The sequence below is a fragment of the Hemibagrus wyckioides genome, linkage group LG13 (genome assembly GCF_019097595.1).
Source record: "Hemibagrus wyckioides isolate EC202008001 linkage group LG13, SWU_Hwy_1.0, whole genome shotgun sequence".
Classification (NCBI taxonomy): Eukaryota; Metazoa; Chordata; class Actinopteri; order Siluriformes; family Bagridae; genus Hemibagrus; species Hemibagrus wyckioides.
In genome coordinates, this window is record NC_080722.1 from 8,711,837 (window position 1) to 8,736,700 (window position 24,864).

Here is a 24,864-nt window from a genome sequence, read left to right on the forward strand (position 1 = left end):
GGATCCCTCCAGGGGTCTTCAGTTCCCTCCAATCACCTAACAAACACAACTAAATTGCTCCTAGGTGTGACTGATTGTGTGAACGTGTGTGTGCATGGTGTCCACTGATGGACTGGCGTCAAAGCCATTCCAGGATGTGTTCCACATCACTCCTTTGTGTTTTGGGGATAGGCTTTGGATCCACCACAGTTCTGATTGGGATAAAGCACATACTGAAGTTGATTGAACGAATGGATGGATGGATGGATGGATGGATGGAGGGAGGGAGGGAGGGAGGGAGGAAGGGATGGATGGAGGGATGGATGGAGGGAGGGGTGGATGGAGGGATGGATGGATGGATGGATGGATGGATGGATGGATGGAGGGAGGGGTGGATGGATGGAGGGATGGATGGATGGATGGAGGGATGGATAGAGGGATGGAGGGAGGGATGGATGGAGGGATGGATGGATGGATGGAGGGAGGGATGGATGGAGGGATGGATGGATGGATGGATGGATAAATGGATGGATGGGGTTTTTGTTGCTTGTCATTAACTGGAGACATTTAAGTCAGTGAGGAATAGGAGGTCAGTGAACAAACTGCTCTCCATCATAGACAACCCGTCTCACCCACTCTACAATACACTACAGAGTCAGCGGAGCTCATTCTCTAAAAGACTCGCCCAGATTCGCTGTCACAGAAAACTTTACGGGTCATTCTTACCATTCGCAATAACATTGTACAATAGTTCACCTGTGAGTGACAGGTGATCTCACACTGCACTACTTAACATCATTATATTCTAGACTCTTAAGGTTCTTCATATTCATTATCTACTGCCAGTTTGCACATGTGTACTGTGATGTAAATACTGATGTAAATGCGGTTAAATCCACAACAGTGTTTCATATCTGCACTAATGCATTTAACTTAACTTATTGTATTCTATATTTAAGGTTTTCTTTTTTCTTCCTAGTCTTATATTTCTGTGTGTATATGTATATGTATGTATATCAGGCATAACATTATGACCACCTGCCTAATATTGTGTTGGTCCCCTTTTTGCTGCATACACTGCCCTGATCCATCATGCACTGTGTATTCTGACACCTTTCTATCAGAACCAGCATTAACTTTTTCAGTAATCTGAGCAACAGTAGCTCATCTGTTGGATCGGATCACATGGGGCAGCCTTCACGTGCATCAATGAGCCTTGGCCGTCCATGACCCTGTCGCTGGTTCACCACTGTTCCTTCCTTGGACCACTTTTGATAGATACTGACCACTTCAGACCGGGAACACCCCACAAGAGCTGCAGTTTTGGATATGCCCTGATCCAGTCGTCTAGCCATCACAATTTGGTCCTTGTCAAACTCACTCAAATCCTTACGCTTGTCCATTTTTCCTGCTTCTAACACATCAACTTTGAGGACAAAATGTTCACCTGCTGCTTAATATATCCCACCCACTAACAGGTGCCATGATGAGATCATCAATGTTATTCACTTCACCTCTCACTGCTCATAATGTTATGCCTGATCTATCTATCTATCTATCTATCTATCTATCTATCTATCTATCTATCTATCTATCAAGAAATAGATAAAACCCATTGAAAAGGTAAAAAAGGTAAAACCCATTGAAAGTGTTGTATTGTATACAATTTAAAAAAAAGTTTCATTGTCTGTATGTTTATCTTAAGGGTGTCTAAACTTCAGCGCCCACGGTACACACACACACACACACACACACACACACACACACACACACGGAGGCTTCCACCATCCAAGAAACTGCGCAAAAGAGACGCATGGAGTATGTTCTCTCAGTAGCACGGATCTCGGGTGCGTTTCGTTTACGCAGACCGTTCTTCACATCTATTCGCCGAGACCCCGCACCTCCGGCGAGTATGCGCTATCTTTTTTTGTTTTTGTTTTTTTGTTTTTCTGCGCAGTTCCCAGCGCCGCCCGGTCCCTCTCTAACGCCTTTCGAGGAGCGCCTATTAAGTGACGTCACGGCATCATGTCGACGACTGGCGATGTGCGCCATCTTGGCCAGAAATAAAAATCACGGGGGTAATTCTGCTCGCTCCGGTTCTCGCGTCGAACCCACTCTTGTTACGATCGACCCGCGCTGTGGCTCAGCTGCAGCATAACACGCTAGGACTCGGAGTAAGCGAGCTCGACGCCAGATTCTCCGGAGAAACGAAGCGATGGCAGGTGAGGCAGGATGGGAAGACAGGGGAAGGGAAGGGGAGGGGGGCGACTCTGTCCAGCACCGCGGCCTACACTTTTACCCCGCTAAGGCTAACCGGTTAGCATGAGAGCTAGCTGTCTTAATGAACTGTGTAGCCGCGTTACTTTTTTTTAAAAAAAAGCCTCACGTTACAAAGAAGTCGCCATTTTAGAAAGGGAAGTTTATCCTAAGCGCTTGTTTTCTCCCCCTTTACTTGGCTTTATTTGTATGCAGTTGACTGCAATGTTGTGTGTGTGTGTGTGTGTGTGTGTGTGTGTGTGTGTGTGTATCTTTGCAGGGGTCGGCGGAGGGAACGACTTCCAGTGGTGTTTCTCGCAGGTGAAAGGAGCCGTGGATGAAGACGTGGCTGAAGGTAAAAGCGCGCCCAGACTTAAAAGTATATAAAACATAATGTCGGCTAACTAATGCTAGCACGCTAGCTCTCGCCGCCTTAGCATGGGCTGGGTTAGCATTAGCATTAGCGTGTCAGGTTGACCTAGCAAAGGGAACATCACTCCGTAACGTTCCGCCAAAACACATCCCAAAATGCCTTCTTGTTCATCCTTTGGCCTGCTAGATCGTGTGGAGAAGTCGTTGTTCTGTGCACTTGGCGTGTAAGTGCCCTCGATGAGAGCCATTTGGGACTTGACTCTCATCTGTTCAATCTGCCCCTTCAATCAAAATTGGTGTTTTTCTGAGATTTGTCTGTATGTAGTGTTCCATACACCAGTCTATGAAGGGAATATCTGATACACTTAGGGAAAAGAAGCAGAAATGTCTTGGAGAGGTCATTTTTAATGTTGTAAATTGACACTCCAAGAAAATGGAATTAAATAAAATAAAAAATTGATGAGTCATCCTGTACGAGACTAGTGATTGTCCAATTAAATTATGGTTGTGTCCGTCACATATACATTACTGCACAGTGAACTTCCTTCCTCGCATATCCCATCCTTAGAAGGTTGGGGTCAGAGCACAGGGTCAGCCACGAGGCAGTGCCCCTGGAGCAGGGTGGGTTAGGGGCCCAACAGTGGGCTTGAACCCCAGTCTTCTGTTCAATGAACCACTTGAGCTACCACCCATCTACAAAGGAGCATTACATATAAATGATATGTCCTGCTCCTCTGTAGATGGGTCTTACACTACAGTAGAAGCAAAACACTGTTTGTCTGGGCAGTTTGTTTTTAGCTGCATATCTTCCTGCACACACTTCCTCTTTCCAAGCATCCTTTTGGTTATGACAAAAATGGCTGGAGGTTTTTCTCGTCAGAGAGGGTGGAATTTGTGCAAGCCTGTGGTTAAGCAGTGAAAAACAGATGACCGCCTTGTTCGGCTTGAATTAGTTGATCAGCGAGGCGTCTGTGATCATTTTTTACACACACACACACATTCAGTGGTAAAACTCTCACATGTGGACAGCAATGAAATAACGACTGTAGGAAAGCATTTCTATTGGATTTGACACACTCTTATGATCATGCATAGGTTTCCAAGCAGTCATGTCAGGTATTGAAGTAGAGAAGGGATCCTGGCTCGAGGAAGGGTCATTGATCTAGCAAAAGGGTCTAAATCTTTGTTGTGCTCTTTCTTTTCACAATGCAAGGTGTCATCTGTGTAGAAAATCATGGCTATGTGCATCCTGACAGGATTAAAATAATCAGTTGACCACTGAGTTTGTTGACAAACGGTGCTGTTATTTTCTCACGAGGAGGGCGGAGGAAAGAGCCCGACATGGCCGATCCAGATGGAAATAAAATAGGAAAAAAAAACCAGGATCGTATGCAAATTGAATCCTGTGCAAATAGGGCAAATGGTTTAAATCAATTGATTTGTTGTCATGGCCAGCAGCTGTCTGAATTTAGTTCATCCTCCATGTATGAGTGTGAGGGGAATAATGTATGCACAGTAATGTTGCTGTGACTAGACAGAAATTATTGGTCATGTCTATAAATAAAAAAAACAAAAAAAGGGATTTTTGGTGGCTCACAGTATAAAAATAGCTGTGTTTCTTTACACTATATACCTGCAGTTCTCTTTGCAGGACAGACAAGCCTCACTTCATCCTCTTAACTCATCCTTCCTTTGTTTTTGTTTTTCCTTTTTTGTGTGAAAATGGTGTCAGAATGTCGGTATCACTTGACTGAGCTTATCGGGGCATCAGTGAGGATCTCTCTCTAGGTGAAAGGTGTACAGTGTGTGAGCCTCGTTCCCGGACTCTCGTGTAGCGCGTTCATCAGGATGTCAGGCTGAACAATTGATTGCAGGTGATGAGGGATGTAGTGTGAGCGGTTCAGTGAGGTCTAAGAGAGTCGTGTGCTTACCATAAGTAAGGATGTACAAGCTGCCGCTGGTGTTAAATGGATATTCAGACTAAACCAGTTCGACTTGTCCAACCAGTCCATATAACATCATTCCAAGTTCATTGCCCAGTGGTTAACTCTAACATTACAAGACAAGCTGTAATTAAAAGGGTGTATACAATTGGTGCAATTTTAAGTTTATACAACTTGCTGAATGTGTTCTATAAAATGTGCCCTGACTCGAGTAGGGACCTGCATTCATTCATTCATTATTTGCAGCGACTTTTATTTTCCCCAAAATTTGCGAGTAGCACAGGGTTCTTCTTTCATTTAATTATTTTCTATGATCGCTGTACTCGCATACGGACACATGGGAATCGAAAAGGGTTTTGGCTATGGGTGCGACGGAACGCAGTTGATCCGTGATCCATGCGGATCACGGCCCACGGTTCGGCGTGCACCTGACCCGCGGATTAATTGCTCATTTTATAAACTTATGGATTAATCTTACATTTTTAGCGATCACAGAGTGAAAGACATTATTCTGCTGATATTGCTTTTTAAGTAATTAATTACCCGGAGCAGTCGTGTTCACGTGAACGGCGCATGTTAATCAGTCAACAACAATGGCTAGCGGTGGAGCAGAAGAACTCGAAAAGCCTCCCGCATCATTCAGATCGCATCTATGGGAGCATTTTGGCTTCCCCGTAAAATATAATGACGACGTGAAGAAGGGTGGTGTACAAAACGGTTACAGTGTGTAGGCACTGTGGCATGAGAAAGCCGTATGGTGTCGGCAATACATCGAGCATGGCCACGCATCTGAAGCGACCCTTCACCCTGGTGTGCTGTCAGGATGCAAACCACAGCAACAGCTGCCCACACTGCATTTAAGCAGCCCTTTACACCAGAATCAGAGCGGGCTAAAGCAATTACCAAATCTATCGGGTTGTTTATCGTGGCAGACATGAGGCCATACTCTGTTGTGGAAAACAAAGGATTTAAAAACATATTAAAAGTGCTTGAGCCATGCTACGGAATACCTTCACGCTCCCACTTCAGTATGAAGAACTTTACGAACAGGAAAACAAAACAAATTGTCAGACTTATCAGATGCATCCTCTATTACGATCACCACAGATGAGTGGACATTAAGGTCTACGGAAAGCTACATAACCGTGACTGTTCACTACGTCACAGCGGAGTGGGAGATGTGAAGTCCTGTGCTACAGACACGCCCCCTCTACTAGAGTCACACAAGCACAAATCTATAGCACAGGTACTGATAGAAGCACTAGCAGAGTGGAATTTAAAGAGGCACAACGCATGTAGCAATATCCCAGTCACCACATATAATGCCAGAAATCAAGTAAATGCAGTGACAGATGCTGGACTGGGGCACCAGATATCTTGCTTTGCACATGTGATAAATTTAGCATGCCAAAGGAGAATCTCAGTGAACCAGATGGATCGCCTCCTTGGGTGGATCAGTAAGGTGGTTTCCCTCTTCCACAGAAATGCAACAGCAGCTCATGTGCTTAAGACCAAGCAAGAAATGCTACAGCTACTAGCCCACAAGCTCATACACGTCACAACAAGATGGAATTCCACATATGACGTTGGAGCGCTAGGTTATTTTTTATTAAAACCCAAAAGTTCCTTGCTTTAATGTTCTTGTAATAAATGGAAAGCAAATTAAATTTGTCTCCTCCCCTTTTTTGGCTGATCCGAAAAATGATCCCATCTGTGAGTCAAAAACCATAATGTGACCCGAACCGTGATTTTTGTGATCCGTTTCACCACTAGTTTTGGCTGAATGCTCATTCCAACACAATGTGTCTTGGCCCAAATCTGCAATTTCTGAATATTGCACTGTTTCATTAATTGCTGTGATCACAAAATCGGGGAAATCCTGGAGGGACTGCTTAGGGTTGAGTTTAGGTTCCAGATGTCTATCTGCTCCCACTATTACTGCACTAACCGGGGTGCAGACCTGGGTGTGACTTGCCTGATGGTTGACTCATTTGGAATTAAATTTGGATTTTGTGTATTTCCCTGCTGCTCTCAGTCCACCAGGTCAGAGGTTCGCAGTCGTCTTGCGGTCCAGTGAAGAAAAAGTCACTCATTGTATAACAGAGGCATAGATTGATTCATTCACATGAGCTGTTTTATTAAAATATTAGACAAATTATGCAAATATCTACTTATGTATTGCCACCAAAGAGCATCTAAACATCTTCAGTGATAACGTTTATGTTCATGTGTACACAATTAGCTTTTCCTAGTTTTATTAAATAAGTTGGACTCAAAAATGAACTGTATTTGGTTTAGTTTAGGTGAAACCATTTTACTGACCATCTAGGTTTATAACATTATAATACTTTGATAATTGTTGAATTTGGTGGATATTTTTAATAAAAAAAATAAGTAGATCATGCGACTACGCTTGATGGACCCCTGGGGGGGGCCTCAAGGTTTGAGACTACTAAACTATATTGCTAAAAGTTTTGGGACACCCCTCCAAATCATTCAATTCAGGGGTTGGGCTTGGCCCCTTGGTTCCAGTGAAAGGAACTTTTAATGCTTCAGCATACCAAGACATTTTGGACAATTTCATGCTCCCAACTTTGTGGGAACAGTTTGGGGATGACCCCTTCCTGTTCCAACATGACTGCACACTAGTGCACAAAGCAAGGTCCATAAGGACATGGATGAGCGAGTTTAGTGTGGAGGAACTTCAGAGTCCTGACCTTAACCCCATAGAACACCTTTGGGATGAATTAGAGCGGAGACTGCGAGCCAGGCCTTCTAATGCAACATCAGTGCCTGACCTCACAAATGCACTTCTAGAGAAATGGTCAAAAATTCCCATTAACACATTCCTAAACCTTGTGGAAAGCCTTCCCAGAAGAGTTGAAGCTGTTACAGCTGCAAAAGGCGGGCCAACTCCATGTTACATTCATGTGCATGTAAAGATGTATGTCCCATAACTTTTTTGGCAATCTAGTGTACTTTTAGTTACTAACCCACTGCATTGCCTTCTGGGATATCGGATGCAAGCCGATCTGTATATTTTGCACAGTGTGTTCAGAATTTTAAATGTCAATCACCCAGGATTATTAAATGGCAGCCTGTGAGTTTTCCTCATCTGTAGCTGAACCTCCAGCATTTAATTCATGTAAAGTCTGTAAGAGTTCTGAGTACTGCCCTACCATGAAGACCTAATGAAAAGCGTACCCGTTTATAGCACACATTCTTTCACGCAGGTGTGTGTGTGTGTGTGAGACACATTGCAGAGTGGAAAGAAAAAACACACACTCGATTGTGTGAATGGTGGCAGGAAAAAGCAGTCATGACTAAGAGCAGGAAATGATGCTGCTTTTTTTTATAAGGGATTTTCACAGTTCCAAGTTTAGTGTGGCTTTATTATTTTACCCCCCCCCTAAATTGGGATTGTTTTATTTTTTATTTATTTTTAATGCATAACATCTGTTCCTTTGGCCGTATTTTAGTTTTTATATATTATTCCAATGTACAATGATGCTCTAAGTGATGGTTGCGCTGTCAGAATTTGCCCCGTATTTTAATTATTGACATTTTTTTAAAACATTTTTTTATGATGCATAGAAGACTATGGCAAACGGTCATTGGAAGCAACCAATGTGAAAGTTTAAACTTGTAAAATAAAAATGTCCACATTTTTAATGCAATCCCGAATATGTATTGTAGAAATATTTTGATAGTATTGTGATGTGACCCACGTCTATAAAGTCTTCTACACTACACTGTTGTCCAACAGAGAGCTCTGTGGATTTCAACCTTTGTTTTTGCTTTATGACTCTTTTCAGTAATCATTAATTTGATTATTCGATAATTGTGCCTGCATACTGAATGTTTTTGTTTTTTTTAAGTGAAGGTAGGATTGATTAACACTTTTGCTTCACAATGTGGCCTTTGTTTAATAGTTCCTGAATCGTCTATTTTCTGTAGGGTGATGGGTTCAAGTGGCACCAGTTCACTGTTTGAGCTTTAAGAGTGTGTCCAGAAAGCAGTAGATGCCTTTATAGGCATTTCAGTGGAACTTTTGTATGTTGTGTGTGTTGGATATTGTTTGGGCAAAGAAAAGCTCAGCGCATGCGTTGTGTACAACTGTGAGACGATGCACAAGAGACAGTGAGGACGCTGGGATGTAAACGCTCACCCAAAGGAGTGAGACGAAAGCCAGTAATACGCAAAGATTAAACAATTTTATGACTGCGAGTTGCAAGTCGATGTACTAGAGTCATCAGTAGGCTTTTTGTCAGCTGGTTGGCTTAGTAATTGTTTATCACTGGGTGGCGTTTATCAGATTTCTTGTCTCTAAAATAAAACATTCTGGCATTTGTATATAAACTTTACCAGTGTATATAGGTGTCATATTGTAAGAGAGTACATGTAACCAAAAAGCACCTTTTAACTATCTTCACTCCCAATGGTAGTTGCTGTATCAAGTCCATGGATTTTTAGATTGCTCTTTTCTGAACTTTGTCACCCACATCTCTAGTCACCAACTATCATTGTCGCTTGCACCAAAGGAAGTTGCCAGTTCTGATCGGCTCTGTCTGGTGGGAAACCCGTCCATCACAGTGCTGCATTCCAACGCTCATTCACACCTAGGGGGCAATTTAGTATAGCCAGTGTGCCTACATGCATGATTTTGGACTGTGACAGGACACCAGAGAACCCAGACAAGGCTTTGCCTGAAGGCCAGTTTAATTTTGACTCTTAAGTATGCAGAGATGTAATTTTTTTTTTTTTTTAATTAGGCATCTTTTTATTTTTCTGTTTTTGTGCTCGTAGTATCTGCTCTCTGCGGCTTGTTTTTGATTGTGATCTCTGTGTGAAATTTCATGTGTTTACGTGTTTGCATGTTACTCTTTGCATGGGTGAAATGTTGTTGCTTCTCTCTTTTGAAACTCTGTAATGTCGATTACTTAAAGCTCAGACACAGGAACAACAGATTGTGTTTTAATACCATGTAAGATTTGGTTACGTGCCAAATGATTGTTTATCTGATTAGTCAGGTGTTTTCTTTACTGTTATTTGAGCTGATGGATTAATTAAGAGCAGATTAGGAGTAAAGAGTCTGCATGGTGTCTGTGCTGCTGCAAAATATTTGATTGCTTACAAAAGAAATGAAAATTGAAGCAAAAGTGTGCTTTAGGTGTAGTGTGTCGAAGGTTTGCTTAAATAAGTGGAGGAAAGTTGTATAAATAAGGAATGTTATTTAATTCCCATGTGCTGCTTGTTGCCACAACGCAGGAAGCACAGAATGACTATGCTGTAGCTTTACAATTTCCCTTCAGTGGAACCAAGAAGCCTGAACCTATTCCCACATGATGGTATCCCTGTGCACAAAGCGAGATCCATGAAGACATGGTGTTCGACTGGAAGAACTCTTGTCCTGCACAGAGGCCTGACCTGACCTCCATTGAATACCTTTGGGATAAACTGGAACACTGACTGCAGCCCAGACCTCCTCATGCTCTTGTCTGAATGAACACAGATCTCCACATCTAAGCTCCACAATCTAATGGATAGCCTTTTTTGGAGCTTATTGTAACAGTAAAGGCATACACAGTTGTAATTTGGTGTCTGAATACTTTTGGCTGTATAGTGTATGTCGTATAATGTATTTGTCTTCTGTAGGTAGCTTTATTTGGAGTTAAACAGTGTTTTCCCACTCCCTGCTGTGGAGCAGTACCAGTCTGAGGTGTGGTGTCTGGAGACCTCTGCTCTAGGAAACCAAGTCACAACAGTCAGTGGGAAATCCTACAGAGCAGAAAACATACTGGAATTTTGTCAAACAAGAGCTCTTGGCTTGTTTGCTAAGCCACTGTTGAGTGTTTAGATTCGGTGGGGTGTGCACATATCTCGAAACGCTATTGGCTGTTTCAGAAACAAATCAAGCTGTTTAACTCGCTCAAAAAATACTGTGTTCATGGTCATTTAATGTCCGTTTGCTTTTTAATACCGGTTTGTTTCTTCTCGTTCACTAGATCATTTGCTTCAGACGTCAATATTGTGGTAAATGTTTATGATGTGTAATGTGTCTCTGTTTTGTGATGTACAAAAATAGGAGTATGGTTTAGTAGAGTTTTAGTTATGACGTCTCATCTGACAATTGCTCTTTATTCACTTATTGCAACTGTTTTAATGATGTCCAGCGTTCAGACCGCATGCTTTTCTTTCTCATGCCTGGAAAAACAGCAGAAGTTTCTGCTGGCTTCCTGCCTGACTTTATCCAGGAGGTTTTCCCAGCATTTTTTGGCTTCCTGTCTTTCATGTAGGGTTTGTTCTCTTGCAGGTTAGATCAATAAGTGTGTGTGTCTTCGTTTACCAAACCAGCAGCATGGGGTTCAGTAGTGTTTTAAACGTTCTCTTGTTTCCTTATGAGATATTGAATAGTTTCTATTGCCTTCTGAAGTGTTCGACTCGGTGCAAAATCATTACAAACAACAAACCTCACTTTAAAATAGTGCTCGTCTACTCGTGAATCGTTCTTCAAAAGACTGCGGCTTGAATTTTTAGTGCACGCAAGACGATCCATCTCCCCCGAGGCGAATATTTTTGCTCTCAACTTTCTTCAAAAATGGAGAGCGTATATAGACCTGCAGTGTGCTCAGGGCTGTGAGAACGGTGTAGAGATATGCCGAACGCTGCAGGAAATCAGCTCTTGAAAACCAGTATGCAGAATAGGAGGGTGCCAGTAATTAAGAACACAGTACATCACTGTTGTCTTGGGCTTAATTCGGGCATAGTTGAAGACCTTGTCGCCGGTTCACCCCATTCCTTCCTTGAACCACTTTTGAAAGATACTGACCACTGCAGACCGGGAACACCCCACAAGAGCTGCAGTTTTGGAGATGCTCTGATCCAGTCGTCTAGCCATCACAATTTGGCCCTTCGTCAAACTCGCTCAAATCCTTACGCTTGCCCATTTTTCCTGCTTCTAACACGTCAACTTTGAGGACAAAATGTTCACTTGCTGCCTAATATATCCCACCCACTAACAGGTGCCATGATGAGGAGATCGTCAGTGTTACTCACTTCACCTGTCAGTGCTCATAATGTTCTGGCTGACTGGTGTATGTTTGTAGACTTAAACTTTTCTAAACGCTGTACAATTAACTCGATAGAAATATTGAGCGACTGGGAGTGAAGACAGTAGAGCAGCCATCATCCTTGACGCCGAGCACACAGTGCCCATGCTAGAAACTCAATAACTTGACTGAAACCCTGTAAAGGTAGCTTTTCTTTGACATTTCCATTATATTTGTCACCTAAATGTTTATTTTTTATTTTATTTTTTTTAACTCTGCCAATAGTTTGGTAGGTAGACGATAGCCTGGTTAGATAAAATTGTGCTTTGAGTGTCTGTATAATAAAGCTACAAAACCTCTTTTCCCACAGGATATAATAGAACTTTTCTCCGTGTCCTTTCACAGAAGTTAAAGCGTCGTCTTGCCAGTAGTTTGTCAGTAAAAATGGCCGGCATGCCTGAATGGGATGGGACTAAAATCCCTGAGGTGCTTCAGTAATAATTACATTAACCATCCTCCCCATGGAAAACTCCTCCAGACCAAATAGGCTTTAAAACAGTTCTCAGTGAATAAAAATGTGGTGCATGCCATGGCAGAAATGATCATTTGATAGAACTGGTTTTAAGTACAGTGGCTTTGGAAATTATAACTAATCCCCGTCCAGCTCTCTTGACTAAGACATGGCCTGAAAGACTGTGTGTAACGTGTCTAATTCCAGATATTCATTTCATCCTTAACAATCCATAATATCTTTTTGAAAGCCAAGGATGTGTTGTGTAAACAAATCTCATATGCTCAGCCCACAGGAGCTGATGGCGTGGAATGATACGGGAGGCTCTCTATAATGCTCTGATGTCAATTTTTGTTTCCTTGACACAAAGCCAACGACATGGCAGTATTTATTTCATTACAGTAATGTGAGCTAAACCATAATAAGGTTCATGGAGCTGGAACGATGTGAAAATCCGTATGCTGCTCCGTCTCTTTCACTGTACTACACTGCTGCAGCTCTCTGTAAGGATCAAAACATGAGGCTGTCGCTGCTTCGTGCGGGGTTTCCTCTAGTCTCTCTCTCTCTCTCTCACACACTCTTACCTGTCCAACATGGCTGAGCATCTCTCCTCTAGCGCTCTCTTTACACCCAAGCTAGTGTTCTAGCTCCTTCTCCCAGGCATGTAAATCTTAAACCCTAATGCTCTGCTGAGATCTGCAGCCTTAAAAGCAGCTATCATGGCCACCCGATGTGCTCCACCATGGGTACGTATTGCTTTCTCATGCTACTCCCACGTCCTCCTAGCAGCGTCCGGCTCAGTCTGTGTTTGAACAGTGGTGTTTTTCTCCGTCTTCTGGGGTGCCAAAGAATGATCTAATGTTGGAGCGCTAATTTTATCTCCATGCAGGGATGAGTGATGCAATGCAACACTCAGTCGAGGTAGAGCTGAAATTAGTCTGCATTTGTCTTTGCCTCAGCATTGTGGTCACCTTCACTGGTGGTGGTGGTGTTTTTGTGTTGCAGTGCCGTATCAGGCGAGTAATATCTTGAGCCGTGCACTTTTTCTTTTTTTTCCGTCCTCCTCGATTCTGAGAAAAGTGCTGAAGTGGCACAAGAGGAGGGATTTGGGTTGGTTAATGACTACGCCGCTTTGTTAATTTGCTTAGTCATCAGATTAAACATTCTCATTGAGGAGTGACCACAGCTCCATTAGATCAATCTTCAGCCGCTCTCGGGGCTGTCCGGAGCAGCGGCGTTGTTTTGTGAAGCGTCTCGTCACAGTTTTGCAAGACAAGCCGCAGGTACAACAGATATATAATGGCATCTTCTCGTTCTTCAGTATGGGTATGTGTGCGATTCTGCTGCTTGTCGCTCAGCCACAACTCGCACCGTGAGTGATTATGCTGAGTCAGTGTTTTGAAGATGGATTGTCTTTCTTTTCTAGGCGGCGAGGTTTCACTGATTGTTCAGCACCGATGCTCAATTAGATTTAGCTTGGAAATGTTATTACTCTGCTTTATTTACTATTCGCGTATTATTCGAACGTGGGAAATGACTGGAAAATTTAGGTGATTTGAAAGCGCACTAGGCTGATGGTTTGTTTATTGGTTCATTTATTCTTCAGTAACCATTTTATCCTGGTCAGGATCATGCTAGAGCTTAATGCAGGAACTCTAGGCACCAGGTGGTCCAAGTCTGAGTTTAGGATATTCTCTGTGTGGACATGCTTTCCTCATACCACTTAGGGTTTCCTCTGGTTGTTTGGTGGTGTTCTACCTCTCAAGAACATGCCGTTAGATGGAGTGACTATTCTAGGTGTGTGATTTGATGTCCCATCCAGGGTGCTTTCCCTCCTCATGCCTGGTGAAATCCTCTTCTGACCAGATAAAGCTCTTATTGTAGATAATAGAAGAAATAAATGTCTCTTGAATGATTGTTAATTGTTATGCTTCGATTAATCCCTAATAAGTTGATATAATGGTATGTTCATTAAAGCATTCTATGAGTGCCTACAGATTGGATGAATAACAGATTGCTGCTTCTACCTGATTTTCAGCGTTGCAGAAATGTAAATTAAGATGCTCAGTGAAAGTAAACACTCAGACGACTCACTGTATCTTTCACTTCGCATTACTTTTCATGAATTATAAAGCACAGCCTCTGTAAGTAGAAACAGATCAGAGCATCATGGCTGAATAGATTACCTCATCCAGCCCGACATGTACTGCGTTCCTGCTTCCTGTACTCCGTTTCCTCTCTTCACTCTCGGGAGTAATGTTATTAGGAGAGTGTGAGGTTTGTTGATAAACGTCACTTTCGTTTCTGTAGTGAAGTTGTTCACTCAAAAATGTGACTAGCTTTATAGAAACTCCAGGGATCACAAACACATTTTCTTGACTTTGTTTTTAACGCATGTTCAGTAAAACTATATTTTTCCCTCGCAGATCTTGATGGCAGCGATTTGTGTTTGACGGCAGAATTATAGTCTGTAGCTGCAGCAGAATTGGTGTACTGGTGTGATGTATAATGGTATGTTGGCAACACAGTTTCTGTCCCCCCTTTCCCAACATGTGTATTATCATAGCCTCCTCATCTCCTCTTCATTGTTTTGTTTTCCCTGTTGTGCTGGTGATGTCCGTTTCAGCTCTGACCTGACCTCTGTCGAACAGATCCTTTTAATCCTTCAGATGTCCGAAATGTCACTGGCGAGATCGAGAACAACAGTGCCTCACGTAGCTGCCGTGTGCCACGTTAAGAATAACCTCTGTTTTGGTGCTGTCCTCTGGAGTGCTGGCTGTTTATTAGCTGATCACTCCGGGGTGAAAAAGATGATGATCTTGTTAGACTGATTTAGGAGCGCATCTACATCTAATTTTAATATTTGGTAATAAAAGCGTCATGAAAGGGCTATAACATTAGGATGGCGTTCTTATTGTGTACAGGTTTGTTTTTGACGCACGTAATACAAGGAAGGCTTGAACTTCAGTCTGGTGTCAGTTAAAAAGTGTCAGAACTTCCACAGAAATCAGGAGTGATCATTTGCCTGGAACATTTCTGCAATCGCAGTGATAATGCATGTTCTGTCAGTACAGATATGCTGTATTTCCTGAATCATCTAAGTATCTCAGCAGTGATGAGTATAATATGACGTGCATCATGGAGCAGTTGGGACGCGCCTCAAGCAGCGATACTTCAGGTGGATATTGAGCTTAATCTTCAAACCAGATATACCTGATTTGTCTCCATTATAATTTCCCACTTAAGACGTTCAGACTTTAACTTTGCTGATGAAGCACACTGGAGCCGTCGCTTGTTCTTTGGACCAGATAATAGTTTTATAATTCCATCATTACTGATGGAAATAAAAGGCTAAACTGTATACCATGTTATTAGTACACAACATGTAGTGCTGTTCTTTCTTTTCTCTTCAGTCCGGAAAAGATTTCTTTGCTTATCTACAGCACTGCCCTAAGTCAGTCTGTCTCTCTCTCTCTCTCTCTCTCTCTCTCTCTCTCAGATCTAACTGTGATCATTGTCTTCTCACTAACCATACAGAGACCGAAAGTACCCCAGGGTTCAGTTAAAAGCACGCCCCATACATGCACTCGACGTGTGTAAGCGCTAAGTGTTAAATGAACATGTAAAGTGGAATGTGGATTCCTGGCATGTAGCAGCTTGTCTACTGGAGGTATTGAGTTTAGGATTAAGAATCGTTTCCCTTTCCACTTTAATTGTGTGTGTGTGTGTATGTGTATATAATTTGAGAACGTATTCCAGCACTTGTGGATAACAGTGGCATCACTGGTGCTAAAGATGAGCTATTTTTTTGTTCTTGATTATTCTTTCTCCAGGAACATGTGCTACTTGGCTAGAGTCTCTACACGCGAAACAGGACAGACAGAATCTTATCTTAAACCAGTTCTGTGTGTGCCATATGAAAGTGCATACAGATTTTTTCGTTTTGAATGTCATCCACTGCGTATTAAATGTAAACGCTCTTATTTTATTAGTCGGATTCAGAAACCCCTTTTGTGTAGCCCTCAGTGCGGTGGTGTGACCGACAACAGACGCTCTGCACTCGCACAATGCACAAGTGTTTATGCTATGTTTTAAAAAAAAACCTTTACTTATTATTATTATTATTATTATTATTATTATTATTATTCTTTCTGAATCTCTAATCAGACTGATGGAAATGGCTGCATGTAAACATGCCTACTAAGAGGTATTTTAAGTCATCAGCTGTTATGGTTGGGCTAACACGGGGATGTCCAATCTTATCCACGAAGGGCCGGTGTGGGTGCAGGTTTTCATTCCAACCGAGCAGAAGCCACACCTGAGTCAACTGAAAGCCAAGATCACTTGATTAAGCAAGAGGAATCGGATGTGGCTCCTGCTTGTTTGGAATAAAAACCTGCACCCACACGGGCCCTTTCTGGATAAGACTGAACATATCCCTGGTCTTAATCATGTCCTTGTTTTGATGCCCAGGTTTAGTGGCTTTTTCATTGATTGTGATGGTTTGGTAAGACGTTTTAAACTGTGTATGATTCTGTTCTGGTCGCTCAGATGATGATGATGATGATGATGATGATGATGATGATGATGATTAATCTCCCATAGTGGAAATTCGGGATGGAGTGGATGGAAGAGGAGTAATATCAACGAAAATCGAGAACGTAGTGTGAAAAAAATAAAATGGGACGTTTATATATGGAAATTGAAACGTTCACAACACTTGGCAGATGCCCTTATATAGAGCGACTTACAGGAGTGCTTTTGAAGTCTCTCAATGAATACATCGATACTGGTTCACTAGGTCACAGGCAAAGAATCCTGTCCGTCTAAAACTTTACACACACACAAAGTGAAGTTTTAAAGCAATTGAAGAGTTGCATGTTCCCCGTGACGGTTAATGTGTAATACATGACTCATTTGGCTTACATATAGAATGCTGTGAAGAACGTTTACCAGAAAACAATATTATCTTTTCAGTCTGTTGACAGAATGGTTTACAGAGCCAGCAGTGGAAAGTCTGAGTCAAAGCTTGACTTTAAACCACAGACTTTTATTATTTAATCCTGCTCACTGACTGTGTAACTAAAACTAATATTCTTTGTCTCTCTCTCTTTTTTTTTTTTTTTGCAGCGGACATTATCTCAACAGTTGAATTTAACTACTCGGGGGAATTGCTAGCTACAGGAGATAAAGGAGGAAGAGTCGTCATATTTCAGCGGGAACAAGAGGTAAGCTATGAGCTCAGATATCCCCCGAACCCACTGTTTTTACAGAGTAAAGAATGGTGCTCTTACCTGCAGTTGCTGTCAAGCTGTGTATCTAGGCTGTATTTATTTTAAATAAAATAAAAAGTGCTGATATTACATTTCTATATTTAGTAGAAAATGCATATGTCTTAGGTGATAATTGCTGCTGCATCTCCCCTGCTAGAATGAGCTTGATTACCTAACACTTCATTTTGTGTTTTTTCCGTTCTCAGAGTAAAAACCGCCCTCTCTCAAGAGGAGAATACAACGTGTACAGCACTTTCCAGAGTCATGAACCTGAATTTGATTATTTGAAAAGTTTAGAAATTGAGGAGAAAATCAATAAAATCAGATGGTTACCACAACAGAATGCCGCTCACTTCCTGCTCTCCACGAACGGTAAAGTTCCTTCACCGTATGGATTTTTGTTCACTGTTATTGCACTGATGTGTTTACTGGCTTCAGACTTTTTCTTAAATGAACTGGTTATGCTACCCTTTTTTTTCTCTCTCTCTCTCTCTAAAGATAAAACTATCAAGCTGTGGAAGATCAGCGAACGGGACAAACGAGCGGAAGGCTACAACCTGAAAGATGAAGACGGGCGTGTCAGAGACCCGTTCAGAATCACAGCACTAAGGGCAAGTCGAGCCTCGTCACACACAGCCTTCGTTCCCGACTTCCTGTTTCCAGTGTCTGTCTAGAAGTGCAGAGAATTTTTTCAGACAATCGACATCGTACACGATCGATATGCTAAAAAAAATGTTGAGATATGCGAAATACTCTGTAATATTCCTATTTATTCTAATATGAACTGAGCAATTTTGTTTGTTAGCGTTTAGAATAAAACCCGAAAAATGCAAGACTTGCATCTTGGTAGTTTTTTTCTGATCATTAGAGCCATCAGCATCGGTCACTAATGATAAATAATCAGCAAAAATATGATGTTTGTTAGTGTCAATATAATATCCCAGAAGTTAGAGCTTTTTGTACCTGATGTTCCCCTTTGGATAGAGCGTGGTGTCCTTATATTGTCCTTTTGTGTCCTGACAGGTACCCGTGTTGATGCCAATGGACCTGATGGTGGAGGCGAGCCCACGCAGAATATTTGCAAACGCACACACATATCACATCAACTCCATTTCAGTAAATAGTGATCACGAAACATACCTTTCTGCAGATGACCTAAGAATAAACCTATGGCACTTAGAAATCACAGATAGAAGTTTTAGTATCCTTTTATCACCGTGGGCCATGTCATTCTCGATTGTGAGTTTGTTTATTTATTAATGAAACGGACAAGGTGATACCGAAGTGATAAATTCATCACGAGTCTCCATTATGTTTTTCTTTGTTTGCCGTTGTTGTCCTTTACTGCTGCCCTCCTTCAGATATTGTAGATATAAAGCCTGCCAACATGGAGGAGCTGACGGAGGTGATCACGGCTGCCGAGTGCCACCCTCACCAGTGCAACGTGTTCGTCTACAGCAGCAGCAAGGGCACCATCCGCCTGTGTGACATGCGGGCAGCGGCTCTCTGCGATAGACATAGCAAATGTGAGTCGTTTCTCTACATGCGGGCAACATGCACTGGATTCAAGGGAAGACAGTGGATATGTTGCGCTTCATTCTCATGGGACAGGAGGAGTCATTTCTGCTCTTTCTCTTTCTTAAAACAAAAAAATTTCTGGGCGCGTTTTAAAACAAGCCCAGTATTATTTCTGGAACGGAAAACGAGAAACTTTCCATGAAAAATCCTTAAGGACAAAAATCTGTCCTTTGATGCCGTCCACCCCTTTTTAGAGTCTGTCCTTAGAGGGACATTAAAAGCCATGACCCATTTAGAGTGGTTTTTGAAGTGATCTTTTTACTCCAGCAAGTCTGATGCATAATCACTAGATTTTTATATGTTGTGTTCATACACGCTTATTCCTGCAGTCTTAGATTCACTACAAATGTATAGCGATGGCCAGAAAATATAGGTATATTTTATTTATACATGAAGAATCGATGCATTGATTTCATTTCTGCTTAGTTATTGAATTTAAATTCAATGTGAATAAGCCACCAAAGGAGGAGAGACCCAACAAACTGTTGGATAATGATGGAGAACATTTCTGTAATACATGTGGATATGTAGGGCGTCAAAGGAAAAAGGCCACCTGACCTTTTGTTGTAAACCTACAGCTAGACACATTGTGCAGTTGCTCGTCCAGTTATGTTGAGAGTTAAAGCTGGCCAGCTGTGTCAGATTTCATCACTGGGAATGTAAAACCACTTAGCAGGTTTTTAAGGAACAGGGAGTCAACTGCTTTGTCCTAGAATATATGCTGCCTTGTTCAAACATGACTAATGTTGTCTTGCAAAACACTGAGACAAAAGATACCGTCAACTCTCTACTAGGTGTGGAGGAGGGAGGGGGTGCATGCATATCACTGAGAAGGCGTGTACTGATGAGGAATTATTTTGCTGCTAGAGTGAAGAAATGATACAGGATTTATAAAAGCCAACATGAGAGAGACAGAAAAATTGATAATAGATGGAGGAGGAAAGTGACGCATTATTGATGCATAACAAATGTAGTAGTGTCATTGTCCAGCCTGTAAAGGAAAGGAGTCTAATCATAAATCCATTAGCTAGCCCAGCATCTGAAGTAGGTGCCTAGCTCTGTGTGTTGGCTGCACAGTGACCTAATTGACGAAATAAGAAAAGAAAATGTAGCTAAGGTAATGTAACAGTATGTTAAGTGCAGGCTATGGGAAGTGAATGATTATAAGGTCCTGTAACACATCATGTTTGCCTTCACAAGATGGCTACATGTTCCAAATGGTGGTACATTATTTTACCTAATTCAGAAAAGATGGTCTGTATTCTGCGCACACCAGTTATTCTGCCCAGAAAGCCAAGATTGAAATGGCCAGAGTTTTTAGTTACAGCATCACCATGAAGCACATTTTAGTTTAAACGAACCAAATGTAACCTGACAGCCTGGTATTCACATACAGTGGGCCAGCTCTAAGAAACCAGCCAGTATAACAGCCGTTAAAGCTCCCAAATTACAGTACAAGAGATATAACCTTTAACTAACATTTAATGACCTTTTAAATGACCTATTTTGCAGTGGGGTGCCATAAAATCTTGGTCATCAATGCAGATATATTATTGACAGTAACTGGTCATGGTGTATCCCCTGTCCTGCCCAATTTAGTGCTTTTCCTGCTCTCAACACACCTAATTCAGCTAATGGGATCATTAACAAGCTGGGAAATCACTAAAATGTGCAGGATAGAGGTTTCTCCAGGATGAACATTCAGAATCTGTGCTATAATACAGATTAAAGCTAGGGTAGATCTTTTTCTTGTATTTGGGCCCCAGATCTCAACCAAAAAAAAAAAAAAGTATGCGAAGTCAACAAGCCTGAAAGTGAAACAGTTTCCTGTTTGTGTGAAATGTAAGGCCTAAAGCTTTGCTAACGGTGCCAAAGCCTTCACTGTACTCTATGTAAGAACAAACCAACTGTGGTTTTCTGCCACAAAACTTTAAGGAGTCATTTAACACTCGGTCGCCACACAGCAGTGTGGGAATTGAGACATGCCAGTACATGTTTACTGATCATTTCCTAACCACTTGTAGAGAGCCAGAGAACATACAAAGAGAACTAAAAGTGACTTTGTGTTGGTGTACATGGAGCCAAAACCTTGTCTGATCATTTATTTCCTCGTTTAAAGTAAGAGAAGGTTTGACGCTCCTGGTTGCTCATCTACGACGGCGAGCAGAAGTACACGTTAAAATTAAAACGGGTAGTAAACAGATGTTGAGTCAGTGTCTCCTCACAGACGCAAATAAAAACATTTCCAAACAATCATCAGGTTTCTCCTTTTTTTTTAATTTACAGTTCAGCTGTATTTAACCTTTTTTCCCCCGCTCTAATCACAGTTTTTGAAGAACCTGAAGACCCAAGCAGCCGATCGTTCTTCTCCGAAATCATCTCCTCTATATCTGACGTCAAGTTCAGCCACAGCGGTCGATACATGATGACCCGGGACTATCTCTCTGTGAAGGTGTGGGATCTAAACATGGAGAACCGGCCAGTAGAGACCTACCAGGTACTGTCCCGTTTGCTGCACGAGTTTGTTCTGAGATTCTGTGGTTCCTTAAAGTGCAAAATCTTTTCATGGCTTTGGTTGTACTTGCTCTTACTTCCACTATTCAGTGTAAAATATCAGGGTGCAGAGTTAGTGATAAACTGATTCAACAGACTCAACAAAAGCCTTTGTATCATCAGTTCTCATTTATTAGTCATCTTGGCATGTTATGAACATCTGTCATTTTGTTGCCTGCTAATTAACTAATTAGATTACGAGTACAGCAGCGTCAGCCGGCGCCCAATTAAAGACGAGAGACGTGATGAGAGATTATTATACGAAAGCTAAATGGAAGAAAAGTAACAACGGAGCAGTCTGTCAATGCAGTTTATTTACACTGTTTGAATGCTGTTAGTCACACCATTTTAATTTTTTTTTTTTTTAAAGATATTACACGTATCTGGAGCTTGCCAAGGCCCTGTTCTTTTGTTTTCTTTGTTTAATCTTTGTTTTTAAAGACTGATTGCCTTCAGTGATGACGTTTTTAGAGTTACGTTCCCTGTGAAGGTGAAAGAATATATAACTGTATATCAGCTGAGAGATTTGTTTGCAAACCCTACGTATTCTGAAAGTGTCCCTTTTTAGATACGTCGCCCACATCAAGTTTACACTCCACGTTGTCGTAAAGGATTTTTAAACAACGCCGTGAGCCGATTAGATTCCTGTTAATGTTTTGTCGTTTCTCTGAAGTGCATGTTTTCCTGCCTTTAACCCCAGTGTGGTGAATCTCGTAACGGCGTAGCCTTCGCTTTTTCTACTAGACGAGCTCAAATTGCTTATAATCAGCGTTACGTGACACAACATGCTTATCCTCCTGTTCACTGTATTTATAGGTACATGAATACCTACGTAGCAAGCTGTGCTCATTGTACGAGAACGACTGCATTTTTGACAAGTTCGAGTGCTGCTGGAACGGATCAGACAGGTACAGAGATGATTTATTGCATGTAATGAGTCTTGAACCTATAGGCATCGTATTTACCTTTGCATAACGCATGTCACGATGAGCGTTATTAATGAAAACGAGTCCTGCGTCCGTTGTCTCCCGCAGTGCCATCATGACGGGCTCGTACAACAACTTCTTCAGAATGTTCGACAGGAACACGCGGCGTGACATCACACTGGAGGCGTCGCGCGAGAACAGCAAACCGCGGGCCATACTCAAACCGCGCCGAGTGTGCACCGGCGGCAAGAGGAAGAAGGACGAGATCAGCGTGGACAGCCTGGACTTCAACAAGAAGATCCTGCACACGGCTTGGCATCCTAAAGAGAACGTCATAGCCGTGGCCGCCACCAACAATCTGTATATATTTCAGGACAAAATAAACTAATGAGAGTGAGTATGGGGGATGGGAAATGAGAGAGAAAGAGGGAGAGAATCGAAATAAATATCCCTACCATATTTCCCCGGCCCCCCGGCACAGGACGGAGGACGCGCAAAAATAATCTTGTACTTTCCATAGTCTAGTTCTTAAAATCCGTAAGAGAAGCTACAGCCTTGTTGCTCCTCCCAGCGCAAGATTGACCCACTCGTCGAATTTATACAGGGAAATTTTACGAAACGCCCTCCCAAACCCCTACCCACCTTAAAACCAGGAGAAGGCCAACACTCATCTTCAACACTGCAGAGCAGAAATAACAAAACACAGAGGCCAAAACCGACTTTTCAGCAGTCACACGCGTGTGTATTTTTCTTTTCTTCTTCTAGTCTGAGCCTTCGTTTGTTCTACTCGTCAGTCCACATCGTGGAGCACACCAAGAGGAAAGTGCATATCCATCACAGTCAGAACGGCGCATATGTCTCTGTCGCCTGGAAGCCTCCAGATTACATGACAGTTTTGCTTGTTGATGTTTGTCAACATTCCTCCCCCTGGCCTTAATCACAGGCCTTGGTGTTTTATCTTATAAGCACTTAATACAGGTCTCCCTTTTGGTCAGTGGACAAAATTTTTCTTTTTTTTTTTTTGTTTGTTTGTTTGTTTTCCTTCTTCAGTAACATCTACTCACTGACTGTCTATATAACTGCACCATCTGGTTGCAAACCACTTAATAAAAGTAACAAAACTACAAAGATACAAAGAGAAAGCGTTTTTTACATTATGAGCAGGTATGTATTGGGGGTTCTTATGTTCTGTGTTTGCATGTTATGTAGATTCGGAGCGCCAGTGATGAAATGTGAAGTCATCCTGCTGATCTCTAGCCAGCTGCTAAAAGGTGACGTCCACCTGCACATCAGTTTTTGTTGTTTTCTTTTCCTTCTTCAGCTTTTGCTTTTCATTCCTTACACATCGGTTGTTTGCTGTTTTTCAATATAAATTTTATTGGACAATGAAACTCGATTGTGACAAAATCCTGATCTCCAGGTGGAAAGACTTCAGTAAGCAGCTGGTTAGAGAGAGATATTCAGTATAGGACTACTTGAAGCTGCAGTTGCACTGTACAACGAAGGACATTCGGCCATTTTAAATGTCAGTATTGCTGTTTGCTCTCCGAACGTCCGGCTTTGTCAAATATGACTCTAAAGGGTTGTTTTTTTGTTTTGTTTTTTTTTCCTCTTTCTTTTTTTCCTCTTTTTTTAATTTTCATTTTAAAGGGACACTGCAGCCTTAATTCTCTGTATGATTATAGAGGGGGATCTCGTAATGATTCTCCATAGTAACCATAAATATTAAATGGTATCATTAACACCACTCCCCGCCTTTACCCGGGAATATCTCCCACCCCTTCCATTCCCGACACATTAAAATCACTCCATCCTCCTATATATTTGCTGCTACAGTACATGTGGCTTCGTACCTGGACACTAAATGACGCACCTGTTATGAGGATTAAAAGTATACTGTATACAGAATTCGGTCCATCGAAGCAGAGTTTAGTGCCTCGAAAAAGAAAAGGAAAACAAGTAGCTTTTTCTCCAGTAAATAAAACATTTAGTAGCCCATGTGCCGATTTGCTGATCGTCGTATTTCTGCACAAATGCGACGTAAGCAGCGGGGGGAAAAAAACGTAATGTTTGTGCATTAAATCTTTAGCCCGCTCGTGTCAGGACTCGGGAGTAGCTGAGAACGAGCGTCACGGTTTGCACGCCGCTTGATTTTTCCCCAGGCAACGTCGAGACCCGTGATCGAACATCACAAAGAATAACTTGGACGGTTCAAGTACAAAGTTGTACAGTGGATTTGTTCCCAAATTTCTAGCCACAGACAGGTCAAAAGGGCATCCTGTGTCTGGCCTTGTTCCTTGTTAAATAATGATGCTAACATTGTGGAAGTGTACACTTGTTTGATTATTTTTGACCAAAGTTAAATAAATTTTAATTGTGTTTACCTGAGTATGGGATGCTGCTCACCACTTTTCCTTTTTTTAG

The 24,864-nt window shown here is 41.9% G+C and overlaps 1 protein-coding gene across 5 annotated transcripts; it reads left to right on the forward strand.

Annotated features, from left to right (window-relative positions):
- Positions 1-1,990: 1,990 nt before the first annotated feature.
- Positions 1,991-24,828, forward strand: ppp2r2d (protein phosphatase 2, regulatory subunit B, delta). Of its 5 annotated transcripts, none has more exons than XM_058405476.1 (10): positions 1,991-2,201; positions 2,516-2,590; positions 17,241-17,338; positions 17,590-17,755; positions 17,882-17,994; positions 18,407-18,584; positions 18,745-18,909; positions 21,289-21,458; positions 22,331-22,422; positions 22,549-24,828. In XM_058405476.1, the coding sequence occupies exons 1-10, from the start codon at positions 2,195-2,197 to the stop codon at positions 22,826-22,828; spliced, it is 1,344 nt and encodes a 447-aa protein (XP_058261459.1). In that variant the 5' UTR covers positions 1,991-2,194; the 3' UTR covers positions 22,829-24,828. The 5 variants fall into 5 exon arrangements, with proteins under 5 accessions (XP_058261459.1, XP_058261461.1, XP_058261460.1 ...); XM_058405475.1 differs by lacking the exons at positions 1,991-2,201; positions 2,516-2,590 and adding an exon at positions 15,222-15,288 and having other exon boundaries at positions 22,549-22,833; positions 23,650-24,828; XM_058405478.1 differs by lacking the exons at positions 1,991-2,201; positions 2,516-2,590 and adding an exon at positions 13,415-13,436.
- The last annotated feature ends 36 nt before the right edge of the window (positions 24,829-24,864 follow it).